The 14320-nt window shown below is 37.1% G+C and overlaps 1 protein-coding gene across 7 annotated transcripts in view; it reads left to right on the top strand.

Moving 5' to 3' along the window:
- Nucleotides 1–52: 52 nt before the first annotated feature.
- Nucleotides 53–14320, top strand: part of KIAA0586 (KIAA0586 ortholog) — a 74120-nt gene continuing 59852 nt past the window's right edge. For 5 of the 7 annotated variants that reach the window (XR_012622868.1, XM_074821010.1, XM_074821009.1 and 2 more), the window contains exons 1-13: nt 53–616; nt 2408–2487; nt 3569–3638; nt 4872–4938; nt 5628–5805; nt 6205–6438; nt 6982–7156; nt 7656–7826; nt 8851–8971; nt 9844–9988; nt 11357–11398; nt 12818–13044; nt 13974–14046. Coding sequence is in view for 6 of the 7 variants with exons in the window: in XM_074821010.1 (XP_074677111.1) it covers nt 298–616; nt 2408–2487; nt 3569–3638; nt 4872–4938; nt 5628–5805; nt 6205–6438; nt 6982–7156; nt 7656–7826; nt 8851–8971; nt 9844–9988; nt 11357–11398; nt 12818–13044; nt 13974–14046 (1902 nt within the window). In the remaining variant the exon portion in view is untranslated. The remainder of the gene's footprint in view (nt 617–2407; nt 2488–3568; nt 3639–4871; nt 4939–5627; nt 5806–6204; nt 6439–6981; nt 7157–7655; nt 7827–8850; nt 8972–9843; nt 9989–11356; nt 11399–12817; nt 13045–13973; nt 14047–14320) is intronic. The other 2 variants (XM_074821011.1, XM_074821013.1) reach the window with 2 other exon arrangements.

Raw genomic sequence — 14320 nt, 5'->3', positions numbered from 1 at the left:
TGAGGAACGGACCCCGCGCAGCCATGAGGGAGCGCTGCTGCTATAGCAACAGGCGCTTCCGGTGCGGGCGGCGGGGAGCGGGCTTGGCTGGGCCTCTCTGTCCGCCAGGCCGCCGCGGAGGGCAGGCGTGCCCGGGACGCGGCGGGGAACCGTTCCTCGGAGCCTTTAGGCCGCTTTCTCTGCGCGGGAGCAGGCGGTGAGGCGGCGGTTGCTGCCGCCGTAGCGCCCGGCCCGTAGGGACAGGCTGTCAGGGTGCTGCTTGTGGGCTCCCGTCCAGAGCTGCGTGATGAGAGCCTCATGGAAGCGGAAAGCAAGTCCAGCCTCAGCCAGGACTCCCTGGCCAGTCTCACGGCGGGCGACGTGCTCATTCACTCCACGGGTGTCCGCAGGGACGTTGAAGGAAGTCCACAACTCATTGAAGCTGTGACAGGAACTGGTGGCCGTATGAAAAAAGTGGCGATCGCTGTCAAGAAGCTGCGTGAAGTTGTTTCTCCCTGCCAGGCAGCTGACGCGGCTTTGGCTGGAGCCGGAGCCCCCTGCGTGCCTCCAGCCTTGGTAGCAAACGGGGCTCCCTGTGGGGGAGCACCCCACGGCCCCCCCCGCGGCACGGCACCAGGTGCGTGATTTCCCCTGAGTGTTCCTCTTAGGTTTGAGGTAAAATCGCCGTGTAATATTTTCAATCATGTATTAGTTTTATAATTAAGGACTTGTTGTATCCTGGTACTGCAAGTGTCAACGCTCTTTCAAAAGCTGTGTGTGTTTATTTGTTTCCCAAAGTGTGTTTTGCACGTGAAAAGCGAGTTGTGCGGGAGGAGGTGGTCAGTCAGAGCTCCGTTAACAGAACTCCAGTCCTGACTCCAGATTCCTAGTCCTTAATTAATAGGCAGTTATCATCCTGTATCAGAGGAATCATGTCTGTCGTTGTGACTATTTCTCAAATATACTGGGCAGGAATGTTTTAGGCAGCATCAGAGGATAAAACAGTGTACGTGTGCAGGGACCTAAAGAAGAAGGTTAACCAGATTGATGCCTTTCTAGTCCGTCACAGTTTTTAATGCACTTTGTAGCTCATCTTTTTAGACACCATAAATATCTTTTCAATTTTATAACTAAAGGTATGGTCAGCAAGAAAATCTGTGCCTAACAGGTATTGCTCCTGCCAACAGACAGCTCTGAGTAGTCCCAGTATTTGGGCCTTCTTTGGGTTTTCATGGAATTTTGTGAATTATTTCATGGTTTTATACTGGAAGAGCGATCTAAAGTCTTTTAAACACTTCTCTTTCTCTGCTACTTTAAAGATGATTTTTTTTTTTTCTGGAGAGCTTGAATTAGCAGATGTTGAAGCTATTGCTGTACAGTCTTGCCTTTTTAAAGAAATGTTTATTGGAGACTTGAAAGGTAATAAATATTAGATATTGGAAGCAGGCATTCTGAGACAGTCATGCAGCTCTAGTCTTTTTTAATTTGCAGAGTTTTTGCAGGTTTTATGAAACAATATGAGTTTCAGAGCTGGTCAGTTAAACAACTATTCAAAAAACTCTTAGAAAGAAACGAGTTTCCCTGCTATCTACCATAATTTTACATTTTACGTGTTAAAATTATTTTTTTTCCCTTGCAGTCTTGGAAAGCAAATGAACAAACCAACCCTACCCCTTCTAAAACCCACCTGCTTGACACAAAAAAAGTATACTGGTCAGCTGCCTCTACCAATGAAGCTCACATAGATGAATAAACAAAATGAAAAAAAAATTCTGTAACTGTAAAGAAAACCTATCTGTAGTAGTATTAAGTAAATAATTTTAAGTTTTTTTTAACAGAATGAGACTGTAGTGATGATATACCATGTACTCTTCAAATTCAAAACTGAAGCAATCTGTGCTACTTATCTAGTCAGAATGTACATTTTGTTTCTTTAAAATACATACCAATTACAGTCTTTGGGGAAGGGATTTTAGTCTTTTTGGGGTCAAGGCTCAAACAGCTTCAAAAGATGTTATTTTTATCGTGGTAGGAAGACATACTAGTCTCTGACATAATTAAAGTGTGTACTGTCCTCAGTGTCCTTCTGTAAGATATGTTATTGTATAATTGTCTCTCTAGACAAGTAACTTTCTATGTCCCTATGATCTTTAGACTTGAATTTGAGCTAGACATTTAATTTTTTTAATGCTCAGTTTTCCAGATAGTTTTTCATATCTTGTAAAACAAGCCTATAATCCAGGTTCACAGAATTCATTAACGTTTGTAAGCTTCAGCTTGATGACTGTGGTCATTTGTGTTATGAAAGTCATTATGTTTAGATATTCAAAAATACAGGCAGAGGAAATGTGGAGATTTGGGTTAGTCAAGATATACTGAAAATGCATAACAAATCATTATGACCACAGTAAAACTGCTTTTATTTTAGGAGTCCCAAGTACTAAAGGACGTCCAGAACGCCAGCTGTCAGTAGAAGATTCTACAGAGCCCATGTTTTTATCACAAATGGTAAGAAGAGTTACTGGTGCTTCTTGCAATTCCTAACTAAGAGAACCACATTTTTCTTAAAAAGTTGTAGCTTCTGTAAAAGCATAGCAAGTTTTCAGCTCAGCTTCTGCGCAATAACTGTGCAGCTGCTTTCCTCTTTGAGTCGCTGCTAATGTGATATTAATGCTGAAGTGCTTGGAGGGGCTCTGTTTACTGTGCTACCTGTTGCATAGTTAGTACCAAGGCTTGTTTTTAAATTTTAGTGTAATTCTTACCTTGAAAAGGCAGTTATACAGGGCACAATATTTGTTAAAAGTCCTAAAACTTTTTGTATTTTTTTCCTCATCATATCATAGATAATGAAATAGACATTAGTTTATATGGAACTCTGTGATACTTACAATTCAAAGGCTTATTTCCTTTTGGTTTGTTTGTTGTGCCTTACATAGAATGGAAACTTAGGTCTAGGGCATGCAAAGATAAAATTAACCTATGCTGTGAAAGGATTGCAGCAATGTCTCTGCATGGCTCAAAGTAGACGTAGTGAGCTGAATAAAAGTCTCAGAAGTATGGTGGAGTACTCCACTGTCAAACAAAGTTAAGGAAGAGATTTTTGGCTTCCTAACTTGCCTTTATGACTCCTCATAGACTTTGATTATTCATGGATTCCACTTCAAGATAATTCAGGTGTGTCCCTTTGGTTCCACAGTCAGTGTTCTGAGCGCTCAATTCTGTGTGCATGGGTAGTCCTGAATTGTTTGAGATTAGCTACTTGTACCAACTTAAACACATATAGTTTCACTACTACTTTCTTGGCCATAAATGAGGACAATACACTTAATCAACACTTAGAGTATATACTGTTAATTTGAATTGTGTTTCTAGGGTTTTTGTCCCTAAAATGCTATATAAGTTCTTGACTACGAGGTCCAGATGATTCTGAGGTAGAGATCTTAACATGTTTTGTTCCAAGTCCTTGTGTTAGTGTGTGGAGAGGCGTACATTTGTATATTCAGCAATTCCATCCACTTCTAAAATTTTGGCCAGTGATACCAGAGGTTTTGATGTATGCTTATGCTTTTTCGCTCTTCTTGTTCTGAAGGATTATCCTAGAGAAACTGCAGTACAAGAAGATCCTTCACTGCTACTGGAAAATAGCAGAAGACCTGAAGGTAAGACACACCAAGGTACTGCTACAGCCCCTTTTTTTGTAAGAAAACCGATGAATTAGAGGAAAAGGGAGCTTTAATTTTATCTTAGGTATTTTTCTTCAATATAGAAACTTTTGAGTGAAAATACTGAAAGGTATCTTTGATAAAAAGATGGTAATTGTAATTTACATTCTTAAATTTTGCAAATTTTACTTCAGTCTTGCTGGCATTACTCTAGCTTATGTCACTCTTGTGATTAACTGAGAGGGACTTCTATCAGTGCCCCAGAATGTTGAGATTCCTTTTTCTATTCGAACTATTCATGTCTCTGAATAGACAATTTGAAGGGGGACCTTGTTTGGATGCGTTTTCCCGTTGTGAGTAATTGTACTATGAATGCATATTTTTCTGCCAGCAAGCTATGCCATAAAAAGTGTATTTTTAATCCTTAAGAATCTAACAAATCACACTGTCGATGCCTTTTCTTATAACTTCTGAATCTGCCAGTTGGTTTCAATCAGATTTGGGAAAGTGAAGACTTTTTAAAGAAAATGCACTTCTGCAGGTTTCTTGGATATCTGTGGCTGTGTAGAGGAAAGAAACACAAATCAATACCCCCATTTAAGGCCAAAAATCAATATTTTAGCTTCCTCTTTTACATTCACAGAGGCAGGAGCTAGCTGGCTTATCAACATGTGTGTACTAGCTGTGTGTAATCAACAGCAGAGAAACACTGAACCTGCCAAATCAGTGGATGAAGGAGAGCCTGTAATCCTTTTAGCATAATTTAAAGCAATTAAGAAAATTTGTTATAATCTACGACTGTGGGGAAATATTCATATCACAGTTCTATTTTTTTTAATTAAATTTTTTTCAAGTTAGAATTTGCAGGGATTTTTTTGAATGGGTTGTCTGAGCTCCTGTTACCATTTATATGGCATTTTCCCCAAAATTTTATGAGGGTAAGGTATTTTCATTTTCACAGTGTACTAAAATAGATTTAATTGATACCAATGTTCAATACTAGATAAAATTGTGTTAAATGAAGCCTACCATTACTCTCTTCATGATTTAGGTCTGCTACTTAGTGAAGGGAAACAGTTTGTTATTGGAATAGATAATGGAGTTTGTGCAGGCAACAGATTCTTTGCAGCAAAATTGTACATGTTGTTGAAATAACGCTTTATCTACCTCCAAAATAGACATTTTGTGTCAGTTAACCTGACAAAGTATATTTTATGTTCTTCCCCACAGATGATGTTTTTATTTCTCAGTATGCTACTGGTCAGAAAGAAGCTTTGAGAGCAGTATTAAAGCAAAAGTAAGTATGTGGTGTTGATAGTGTCTCAGCTGTTGTTTCTGTACAGATATACTACAGCACTGCTACTTCAGTTTCTGCCAAAATGCAGGAGAACTGCATTTTTCCTGGTAAGGAAAAAGTATTCTTCGTTGTTCTCTGTTAGTATTCTTTTTCTGTCTATGAAGGTGTTTTCAGTTTATTTTATTATTTAGAGCTCACTGGAATATCTTGTTTATTTTGCATATTTTTGGTAATGCCTTTAGACTATTTGAATTAATGATTTCGTGATACAAAAGGCAAGATCTGCTGTGATAGATAGTTCGTTTTGTGCTAAAACCATATAATATTTTAAAAGACAGATACAGACACGTGCTGTTTATCCGTAGGCTGGAAGTCTTGAAGATCAGAAATTTAACTGGACTTCACTATTAGTACATTGAATTTTGCAAAATGCAACCTGTAAACATATTCTTTGTTCAGTTGCAGTCATCACAGGGAAATGCCTTTTGTATTAGAATATGTAACATAATCCTGAGAAATTTCTTGTGTCATGGTAAAAGATGAGAATAGAATTGTTTCTTAGGTGTCAACAGCTTCAAGGGAAAATGCTTGTATGAGTAGTGATATCAATGCCACATGTGGGAAATCATTGACTTGGAGGGGATATGGAGAAAACAATGCTATTTACAGGCACTTGTTTATTTTTATAGAACTCAAAATACTCCTGTCCTTAAGGAGGTGAAGGTGCAGCTCTTAGGAAATACCTCCGCAGAAAAAAAGGAAAGTGTTGATCATGACACCAGGTCAGCACACAAGGAAGTCGATTCTGCAACAACCATTGCAGCAGCAACTGCTGCTGCAATTGCTACTACAGCTCCGCTTCTTAAAGTGAGTAGCTTGGAGTAATATTAGTTCTTTGTCCACTTAAAGTAGTGGATGTTCTAAGCAAGCCTGAAATTGTTGGTAGTAGAGCCAGAGAGACTGAATGTGTCTGCTTACTGTTCTGTGTGTTAGTAATCTCAGATTTATTGACCAGTATATGAGAGAACTAATTTGGATTTAGCTAAATGGGCAAATGGACAGAGAGCATTTGATTTATCTTTTAGAAGAATTTCATAGTATTGCTAAACCACCAAATGTTAGGGCTAACTAGTGTTTTATTTGTGTCTTTTGGGAAGCAAATCATTCAGGAAGGATGTTTTTTTTCTTTTCATGCTTGCACTGCTTTTGCAGTAACATTTTTTCCCTTCCCTTCCTTTTTTTTTTTTTTTTCTTTCTCTCTTGCAGGTTCAAAATGATTTGGAAGCAAAGGTTAACTCAGTTTCAGCATTACTTCATAAACTGCAGGAGACAGACAGACAATTGCAGCATGTTGCTGAACAGCAAACAAATATGAAGGCTCAACATGAGAAGCCCCACTGTCACGAAAGAGTCAGTGAGCTTGAAAAACAAATGAATGCTTTCATGGTGCAACGGATTCAGCATTTGGAAAAGTTACAGGAGCAGCAAATGAATATTCAGGTATCTAAGTAACAATGCAGAAGCTTTAGCTTAATCATTTCTTCTGTATCTCAGTGTTAATGTTACAGTAATTTGGATTGTATCTTAGTATTAGAAAGAAAGAAAGATCCAGTGGCCAGCACATGAGCTTAGAGCTTTTTGGGAAAAGGTTTATTTCTGATTCTGTCCCAGATATCTGCTCCCTCCCCACTAATTTTTGTGTCTGTGGAAAGTAAATGCAAAAATTGTGAAATGTTCTCATTCTCACTAAGAAATTGTTTAGACCTCTGTTAATTGAGGAAACTTTCATTTAACAAATAGCCAGTCAGATTAAAAATCTTGGCGACAGTTATAAATAGTTTCTTCAGAGAGTCCTGAGTGCTTTTTTAAAGGCAGAATAATGTCCGAGCATGTCTGTATTCCAACGTTGTTCCAAATTACTTTTCTCTCAAATAGCATGGTAAAATCTGTTTGATATGATTACATAGCAAGTATTCACGTTTAGAGTTTTACTTGGGGAAACTAATGCATATGTCAGGAATACTTTGTAATTTTGTCTCTTAGTCTCATCTCATCAGCTCTGCAGTCAACAGGGGTGGCTTCCAGCAAATTCACCTCCCTCCTTCCTCCAGTCTCATGATGGCAAAACAATCTGAGAGGCCAGAACAGCGATTGCTTGCTAACGAAGTATCTTCGTGTCAGAGAGGTTTATTTCCTACCAGTGGTGTGCCTGCCCAAGGTGAAGACAAATTCTTAATGTCTTATTTTCAGTATTAGTTTTGCATTCATTTTCCATTACTATTGGATTGTACATCACATCAGTAACGAGTAGTAAACATTTCGTATGTATAACTGATTTTATTGCCTAATATACTGTATAACTTATACCACATATTCTGAAAACGTTCCAGTTTTCATTAAAATGAGAGTTTACTAAATGCCTACTCTGCACCAAGAGAGACCTAGGCTTAACCTAAAATAATCTTACTGAGAAATAATCTGTATGGAAGCTTGTAGCGAACTAATTCATAGTACAGTCGGGGGATTTTTTTGATCCCTTTCTAATAGCACTCGGAAGTATGAAATTTTCTTCCTGTTAACTTCTTTAACTACTTCTGTAATGTTTTGCATTTTTGTGAAAAATTCATAACGTTGGCATGTTTTTGTCCTAGATTTCTTTTCCTATGAAGAAAATTGTTAACATTTAAGTAACTTTACTTTTTTTTTTCTTCCCCCAGAAGCATATTCAAGCCAATTTCAAAGTTGTGGGATTCATAGACAAAAATCTCCTCTAAAGACACCTGTTCCTCGGAGATATGCTCCAGAACCTGTATCAAAAAATGTGAAAATCTCAATGAAAGAAAACTCTGTAACAGAAGAGAAAAATATTCCCAAATCCCCAAGTGAAGGTATTGTGAATAAGACACTCCTGTCTCCACTGTCATGAATAGTATGGCCTGGGGATTATTTGTTGTGATGCTCACCTATTCTGAGCTGTTAGGTTGCTGGCACTTAAAAACGTATATTCAGAATATTTGAAAGTACATTTGGGAAGGGTTAGTTTTGTGAGTAAATTACTCTTAACTAAAGACTTAATGACAGTACTGATATAACCTAGACATGATTGCTCACTGATATGTTTTCTCAGATGAAAAATCAAATGACCATTCATTGTCAGGTTTAAGGAAGATTATATAGAATAATGTAAAACTTGGGAGCTACTCAGTAACTTTGTCTTTATTATTGGTTGAACTGAAAATTTTTTTCCCAAAAACATGGATCCACAGGGTCTCTGGGCTGTTGTAATGAAAACAGCACATGTAAAGCAAATGTGACGTAATTTTCTTTAACTGCTTTTGATCAGTTTAGTGGCATGAAACTCAATTGTGAACAAAATATCAAAAAATAATTTTTTTTAGTTGGTAGTGTTTAGAATTGTTTGAAGATCTAAGATTGAGGAAGAACATTTAAAAGAGCCAGCCGTTGTACTCTTAACCTCATGGACAAAATGCCTGTTTGTATCTTTATTAGATGCTTCTCAGACTGCTGCTTCTATCTCTCTTTTACAAAGCTATCACGTCTTCCTATTGTTCCGTTGGGTCCAGGAATAAATGGAATGGGACAAAGGAAGAAGAACCTTATGTGACCTTATGGACAGAACGTTTCCCTGTGATTCAGTTAATTGCTGTCACAGTTTCATTCATCTGTTTTCTGACTTTGCTAAAATAAATCAATCTTTAAGACAGATGAGTGTGAGTGGTTTTATGTGACTTGTCTTATCTGAAGTAAATCTGTATTTTAAAATTTAAAAAATTATTTTTACTATCCTTGGTGATTAGTCTATAATGGTGAAATATCTGGAAAGGAAAATAAAGTATTAAATATATTGAACAAATTTAACAGTAAATGTGACTTTCTTTTTTTCTGCATTAGGTGAAGGGAGACTTCATGAGCATATTCTGAATTCTCAAGAAATGCCACTGAGGCAAACTGAGTTTTCGGAGAAGGCAACATTAAACAGTAATAAAATGAGATGGCATTCTGAGAGAGGCAGGTAAATAATCCAAATAATTGAGGAAGATTCTTTGTTTGTTTTAATGAAATTGAGAAAGGTGTATTTAGATATTGATGTTGTAATAGTCACTGGTGTGGTCCTTGAGTCTGACAAAGCTCTTCTTGAAGTAAAACACTGGAGCACTGGTATTTCTGTGCTACTTTTGCATTTCTGTTGTACTGAAGGTAGATGAAAGCTTGTTGCTAAGGATAGTTCATCACACCTTTCTCAGAGGTCAGTGGGTGTCACCTGGAGTGCTTTTCTGTCTTCTGAGTATATTTATTCTATTGCAGCAGCTGTGCAGTAGTGTCAGGAAGCCAGCTATACAGGTGTTGTGTTAAAGTGGAGTTGCCGTTGTCAGTGAGACTCCAAGCTGGCTGCTTATGGGAGCTGTTTGGGAACACTTTGTTGGGAAGGAGCAGCATCAGCCTATCAGTTTCTAAGCTTTAGAGTGGGTTAGGAAATTTTTTAAGCCATCCAGTCTGAAACATATTACCCAGGTGATAGTTTGATGTCATAATTTGCCTAATATAATGAGGAACAGCTACATAGATACTGTCTTATTTATGATGGTATAGACAAAAATATTACTTCAAATGGAAAGATATCCAAAGTTCAAATGTTGCTTTATTAGATCAGCATTTTAGATGCAGTTTCACTGTTCAAAATACAAGGTTACAGCTCAAGGTGTTCAGTGGTAAACAGAGAAAACCCAATAACCTGTCTTTAATCTCAGGTGAAAAAGCAAATTCCATTTTATATAAGGGTTTGGTATTCTTGCACTTTAAATTCATGCTCAGTTTCAAAGTTGGCCACTTTCTTGGGCCATGTGAGGAGCTGTGAGACTTTATCAGGAGTGTTTCTCCCATCAGGCATACTGCTTTGCGTACAGACTTATTGCCCGCTTTTGAAAGTTCCTTCCAAAATTGCAGTTCAATTGAGAAAACGGTGAAAAAAGCAGATGATTTACTTCAAGATCTTGGCCAGTTGAGAAGAGAAATGCATGACATGCTACAGGTAAAGTCCATGTTGTCAGAATGACAAAGGGTTTGAATAAGGGGAATAAAAAATGTGGAGAAACAATTAGAGGTCTGGTACTAGTAAAAGTGTTGCTCTTGCTTCTGCCTCTGTAAAAAGACTGACATTTGTTTACAATTACTTGAAATACTGCAGTCTCTGTCTGTGAAGGGGCTTTGAGCCTGAGTAATGTCTCACTGAGAATGCAGTGGACTAGACTGTAGAGGCTCTTAACTGCCATTCTACCAAACATAAATCAGGTTTAAAAAATAAAAAAAAAAGGGGGACATTTTGTTTGTTTGTTTTTGTGGTTTCAGATATTTTCAGTGCCTGTTTTCTGCTTGTTCTCCCTGTGATACTAGAGCTACAGAGCTGATGTAACATTCCCATTTGGGAAAGAACAACGTTCTATTTATCTGCAGTGGACTTTAGGGATGACTTAAGCTACCTCCTTTCTCATTTTGCCATTTGTTTTAGTAAAGAGTGTGGTTTCTAAAGAATTACCTGGTATACATCATTGTATTGTTTCTCATGGTAATGATTTTGTACCTTTGGTGCTAGAATGATTCTGTGCTGGCAACATGTAATTTGGGTCTGACTTCTGAAAATTGAGGGTTTATCTATTTGTTAACCTGGCTTTGTGTGGAAGCAAGGTATACTGGATCATTTAGCCTGTCTGCTGTGGTCCTCTATGTTCTTGTAAATATAAGTGATGGGAAAGAAGAAAGACTTTGAATATCCACAGGTTTGTGAATTGGCTTGGAACATGATAGCTTTGGTTCTATTGGTTTGTTTTGTGTTTGAAGGTTTCAGCTTGTGTATTTCCATAAAAATACTGTGTATTAATGCCAGTTATTTGTTGCTGTATCTTTAGAAAACATAACTTCAGCTGTCCTATCTTATAGTATAGCTGATGCATTGTTTCATAGATTTTTCTAAGATATTAGTGGATTGCATCTTTAACTGTTTGTACTAGTAAGAGAACAGATGCCACGTGCTCCGTTTATGTTGCAAATATTTGCTTACAGCTGTTGTTAAAAACTTAATTGAGTAACATACCTTAGTGTAGGCAACAGAACAGCATGAGATGGAGAAGGAATGGCAGGCGAGAGAGATGCAGTTGACATAAATGGTTTCAAATGCGTGGGAGAAATGCCCACTAGGTTTGTCATACAAGCACATGAAAGGCCTGAATTAACTGAGATAGGTTGCGATGGAACAGAAGGTGGTGCTCTAATCCAAAAGAAGTGTGCAGTGAGATTTAAATTCATTGTGCCCATTTAAACTGATCAAATATCTACTCTAGATTTTTACTTTGACAGCTCTGTCTTTAGATAAGTTTCAACAGCTCTGCTCCTGTCTTTTTAGGAAGCAAATTCATGGAAATCAGACATGAATGACCTTACTAAGGTATACCCTGAATTTTTATGTTTTGTTTTTTTTAAAATACTGTAATACTGAAATGATTTTGAATATGCTTGCAATGAGGTAACACTACAGTAACCATTGCATACCTGTATTTCTTTGAAAAGGTTGCTATTATGTACAGATTACATTACTCAAAGTAAGACTGAACTTGTTCTTTGACTTGTCTTATTTAATCTTAGTGAACTCCTTTGAGGGAATAATACAAATGTCAGGCAGAAAGCTGCCATCTCAAATGGATTGCTAATATAATTACCATTTCATGATCTGGGTCTAACTGGCAAGTCTACATCATTTTACAATTGAATATGTATCTGTATTCCCTACATTTTCTCACAGACTTCACCTGTCTTATTGAGCTAGTGTTTGTGAAAAATTTTAATTTTAAACCCGTACAAAATTGGTAAATGATTAGGTATATTGTTTTTTTCTCACAAGGCAAAACCAAGATCATGGGATCAGTGTGTCGATTTCTATTTTGTTATGTCCATTGTGCTTTGGCAGTACACCTGTTAGAATATAAACTTTTGTTTAATTCTGATTTGATAAAGAGTAGCCTTAAAGCCAAAACAGATTTGTGAGATTTATTTTTTTTGTTTAATCAGCTGATGCTTTCAGAGTTTACCCAAGTTTGGGTATTTTGCTTTTGTTTTGGGGTTTCTTTTTCTTTATGTATATTTATCACTTTTTAAAAATGTTTTTGTTTCCTTTCTGGAAAATGAAGCACTCTGTTTGTGGACCTCAGGGTTTCATCAGGGATGTGAGAATTATAGCTGTATGGCTTCTTGTTTCCCATGTACTTGTGTCCCTTCCTTTTGTATATAGCAGCTAATATATGCTTGATTTTTATCTCTGTAAAAGGGTTCTGCAAAGTAAAAGGCTAATAGTTGCTTCGTCGTTTCTTCTGAAAAGTGAAAATCAGTGAAAGGAGAAGATCATGGTGCTGTTGAGGGGTTTATTTTGTTGTTATAACTTACATATATTGCTTGATGTTTCTCGGAGTGGATTGATGCCAAATGAGTGCATATATTTAGAGGACTTTCTATTTTATTAGGCTTGTTATTATACTTAAATACTGTTACATGGAGAGATTTGCATGTGATACTTCATGTATCAGATTGCCATCTTTGCACATGCTTATTAGCTTCATTAGCCTTCCATCTCATACATTACATCATTTCACATTTGAGAGCTTTTGGATGTCTCTCCATTTGCTTGACTTTCAAATGTATTTCTCACATACTGAATGTTCTTGAGTAGTTGAAGTTGCTGATAGTACACATGGACGGTATTTCATATGATGGGCATTGTTGTGATAATAGATTAATAGGAATTCTGATCAGTGTGTAGAAAATTGAAGTTACAGTCTCTGATTAAAAGCTAGAGGTTCTGTTTCAATTTTAGTCAAAAAAGCCTACTGTTGCATCTGATCTTCCTGAACATCATCTGCTCAATAAACCATCCATCCTTCAAAATGTTAAAGTGCCAAAATCTATACTGAGGGATGCCGAAAGGATTTTGAGAGGAGTTCAAAACAATAAAAAAGTTCTTGAAGAAAATTTGGAAGCTGTTATTCGCGCAAAAGATGGAGATGCCATGTATACTTTTATTAATGCCTTGACTACAAACAGGTTAGAGCCTCTAATTCAGTGCTTTGTGTGACTACACATTGTATGTGCTCATCTTTTATCACCTCTCTTCTCATCTTTTTAATTCCATACATTGAAGAATTAGTGCACTTCCCTGCAAAAAGTGTCTACTGACTCTTCTTAGCAGTCATTAGACCTCCTGAACTTCAAATGTTTTTTGACCCTTCCGCTGCGAATTTAATTTTTTGACATGTACCTGTTACTTCTTGGTAAATCTGAATTCTGAGACTGTATCATCTGGACAAACTGCTCTGCTGTCATGACAAGGGGGCATTTAGCTTTTTGTAGACAAACTTGCATTAATAGGAAAATTAAAGAGTATTTTCATCATTCAGAACAGAAGGGGCTTCATAAGCCTTTAAATGTTACAGAATTAGTCATCTGACAGCAGATCTTTGGCTTTTGAACTTTGCTTTGTGAGTTGTGTTAAATACTCCAGCTTGAATCATAATGAAAGTTTTCCTATTAAAATACAACTTAATCTTGTGTGTTCCTGAGGAAGGTACTATTCTCTTTGTGTAAAGTTTTTTTTCAGGCATGCTATCTGCTATCATTATCTTTTAGAGGAAGTAGTAATTTTCATCATCTTCTTTTTGTCTTTTGAGTTGAAATATTTTTGTTGCCTTGTTTTTTCAGTTTTTGATCAAAATAGGAATGGACACATGGTTGCCACGTACTTGTAGATGTTTGTAATAATGTTAGTACGTACCAGCAGGGGGTGGGGTTTGATTTGGGTTTGGGAAACTCAGATAGGCTACGCCTACTGCCTTTCAGAGACTACAGGTACATAATCTTACCGTCTGTGTTCTAGGTTTCTCTTTTTATAGTGTTTATAGGTCCCTACTTTCTCAGGAACAAATCTGTGCAATTTAAGAAGCACTGACCTAAAATAGTTCTTTCTTCTATTTCAGAGATGTATTGGAAGAGATTCGTATCAGAAAGACTGTGGATGAGTGGATTAAGGCAATCAGTGTAGAAATCCAGGTATGGCTGGAAAAAATGAGTTCAGATTTTTGCATTATATTTTTCCACCTTACATTGTTTTTCTACGTCAACAGTTAAACACGATTCACTCACAACTTGAAAACATGAGAAAACTGCTTATTTTTACTAGCATGTACTGTGCTGTAATAAAATATTTACCTCTGTTTTAAAACTTCATTTGCTTAATGAAAATCACTGGTCACAGCTGCTGGCTAACATGAAAAACAGGTCATTTCTCAGAACTTCAAAGTCATCCCCAGACTCTTCTGATAGC

The sequence above is a fragment of the Strix aluco genome, chromosome 4 (genome assembly GCF_031877795.1).
Source record: "Strix aluco isolate bStrAlu1 chromosome 4, bStrAlu1.hap1, whole genome shotgun sequence".
NCBI lineage: Eukaryota > Metazoa > Chordata > Aves > Strigiformes > Strigidae > Strix > Strix aluco.
The sequence above is the reverse complement of the archived record's forward strand: the minus strand, read 5'-3'. Positions and strand labels throughout refer to the sequence as shown.